The sequence below is a fragment of the Culex pipiens genome, chromosome 3 (assembly GCF_016801865.2).
Source record: "Culex pipiens pallens isolate TS chromosome 3, TS_CPP_V2, whole genome shotgun sequence".
In the NCBI taxonomy this organism is placed as follows: domain Eukaryota; kingdom Metazoa; phylum Arthropoda; class Insecta; order Diptera; family Culicidae; genus Culex; species Culex pipiens.
In genome coordinates this window covers 89,008,834-89,010,009 of record NC_068939.1, presented here as the reverse complement: position 1 = coordinate 89,010,009, position 1,176 = coordinate 89,008,834, and the positions used below count along the sequence as shown (strand labels likewise).

General features: G+C 49.7%; 1 protein-coding gene across 1 annotated transcript in view; it reads right to left on the bottom strand.

Annotated features, from left to right (window-relative positions):
- Positions 1-1,176, bottom strand: part of LOC120431867 (coatomer subunit epsilon-like) — a 379,780-nt gene continuing 378,604 nt past the window's right edge. Inside the window, exons 2-4 of the mRNA XM_052710931.1 lie at positions 1,021-1,148; positions 681-955; positions 1-624 (exon numbers count right to left, since the gene is read on the bottom strand). Of these exons, the coding sequence (XP_052566891.1) occupies positions 84-624; positions 681-955; positions 1,021-1,122 (918 nt within the window). The 5' untranslated portion in view covers positions 1,123-1,148 and the 3' untranslated portion in view covers positions 1-83. The remainder of the gene's footprint in view (positions 625-680; positions 956-1,020; positions 1,149-1,176) is intronic.

Here is a 1,176-nt window from a genome sequence, read left to right as displayed (position 1 = left end):
TACATGTTGTTATCATTGTTTTAGTTCAAGTACCTTACATTTTAAAAATCAATACATCAAGCTCTTTATAAGACTACACTCATTCAAACGACAATATCCTGAGCATCGGTGCTGTTCGACGGCCCGTATTGCATCACCAGCCGGTCAAACTCGGACTGTTTCTTGTTGTAGGTGGCTACCAGGGCACTGTCCTTGTGCTCGTCCAGCACCTGCGACAGATACCGGTTGAAAAGACTGTTGTTCTTCTCCTTCTGCTGCGAAAGCGCCAGCAGGTTGATCAGCGTGTCGTAGTTGTTCGGGTCACGGTTCAAACACTCCCGCAGCACGTTCTCCGCGTCGTCGTACTTTTGCTGACCGATGTAGCACACGGCCTGGCCGTTCAACAGCAGCAGCGAGGGTGAAAACTTGTCGCAAAAGTCCTGGAAGATGAAGAAGGCATCCTGGAGCTTCTCACCGCCCAGCTGGATGTTCAGCCAGGCCTGCGAAAGCTGCGTCAACGTGGCGTCATCGTCCTTCTCCTGCATCGTTGCCAGCACCTGCTTGGCCAGATCAACCCGCGACATGTTCAGCAAACATTGCAGCTGCAGCGACAAACACTCCAGGTTGAAGTTTCCGTGGAGAATCCTGAAAAAGCAAACTCGTTCATCGATTGACTCTAAGTAAAGCAATCAAAGACTCACTTCAATGCCGTCTCATAAGTGCCCTCGTTGCAGTAGATGATGGAACCAACGATGATCCAGATCACGTCCAGCGAGTTGATGTCCTGCTTGAACTTGTCGTCGAACAAGCTCACGATGGCTTCCTTGCGGGACCGGTTGGACAAGTACTCGGCTAGGTGGCGCAGCGCCAGAAGCGGAGTGTCATTGCTGGGCTTGATCTCGTCCAGCACGACTCGGTACTTGTGCTGCGCGATGTAAGCCCGGTACAGGAAGACGTCCTTCTCGAGCGATGGTTTCTGTAAATTAATCACAACCCGTATTGGAACCGACTTAAACATGAACTGATGGTGTTTTGACTCACCCCAATCTTGTTCGCCTCATTGATGCAGTGCTGATAGTTGCCGATGTAGAAGGAATTCTTCACATCGAATAGCTCATCGACTTCGTTCGATTGGCGGCTCATATTGATGTTGGTGGTAAGAAATCCTCTGGAACAATATAAATTAAGTCCAATTGT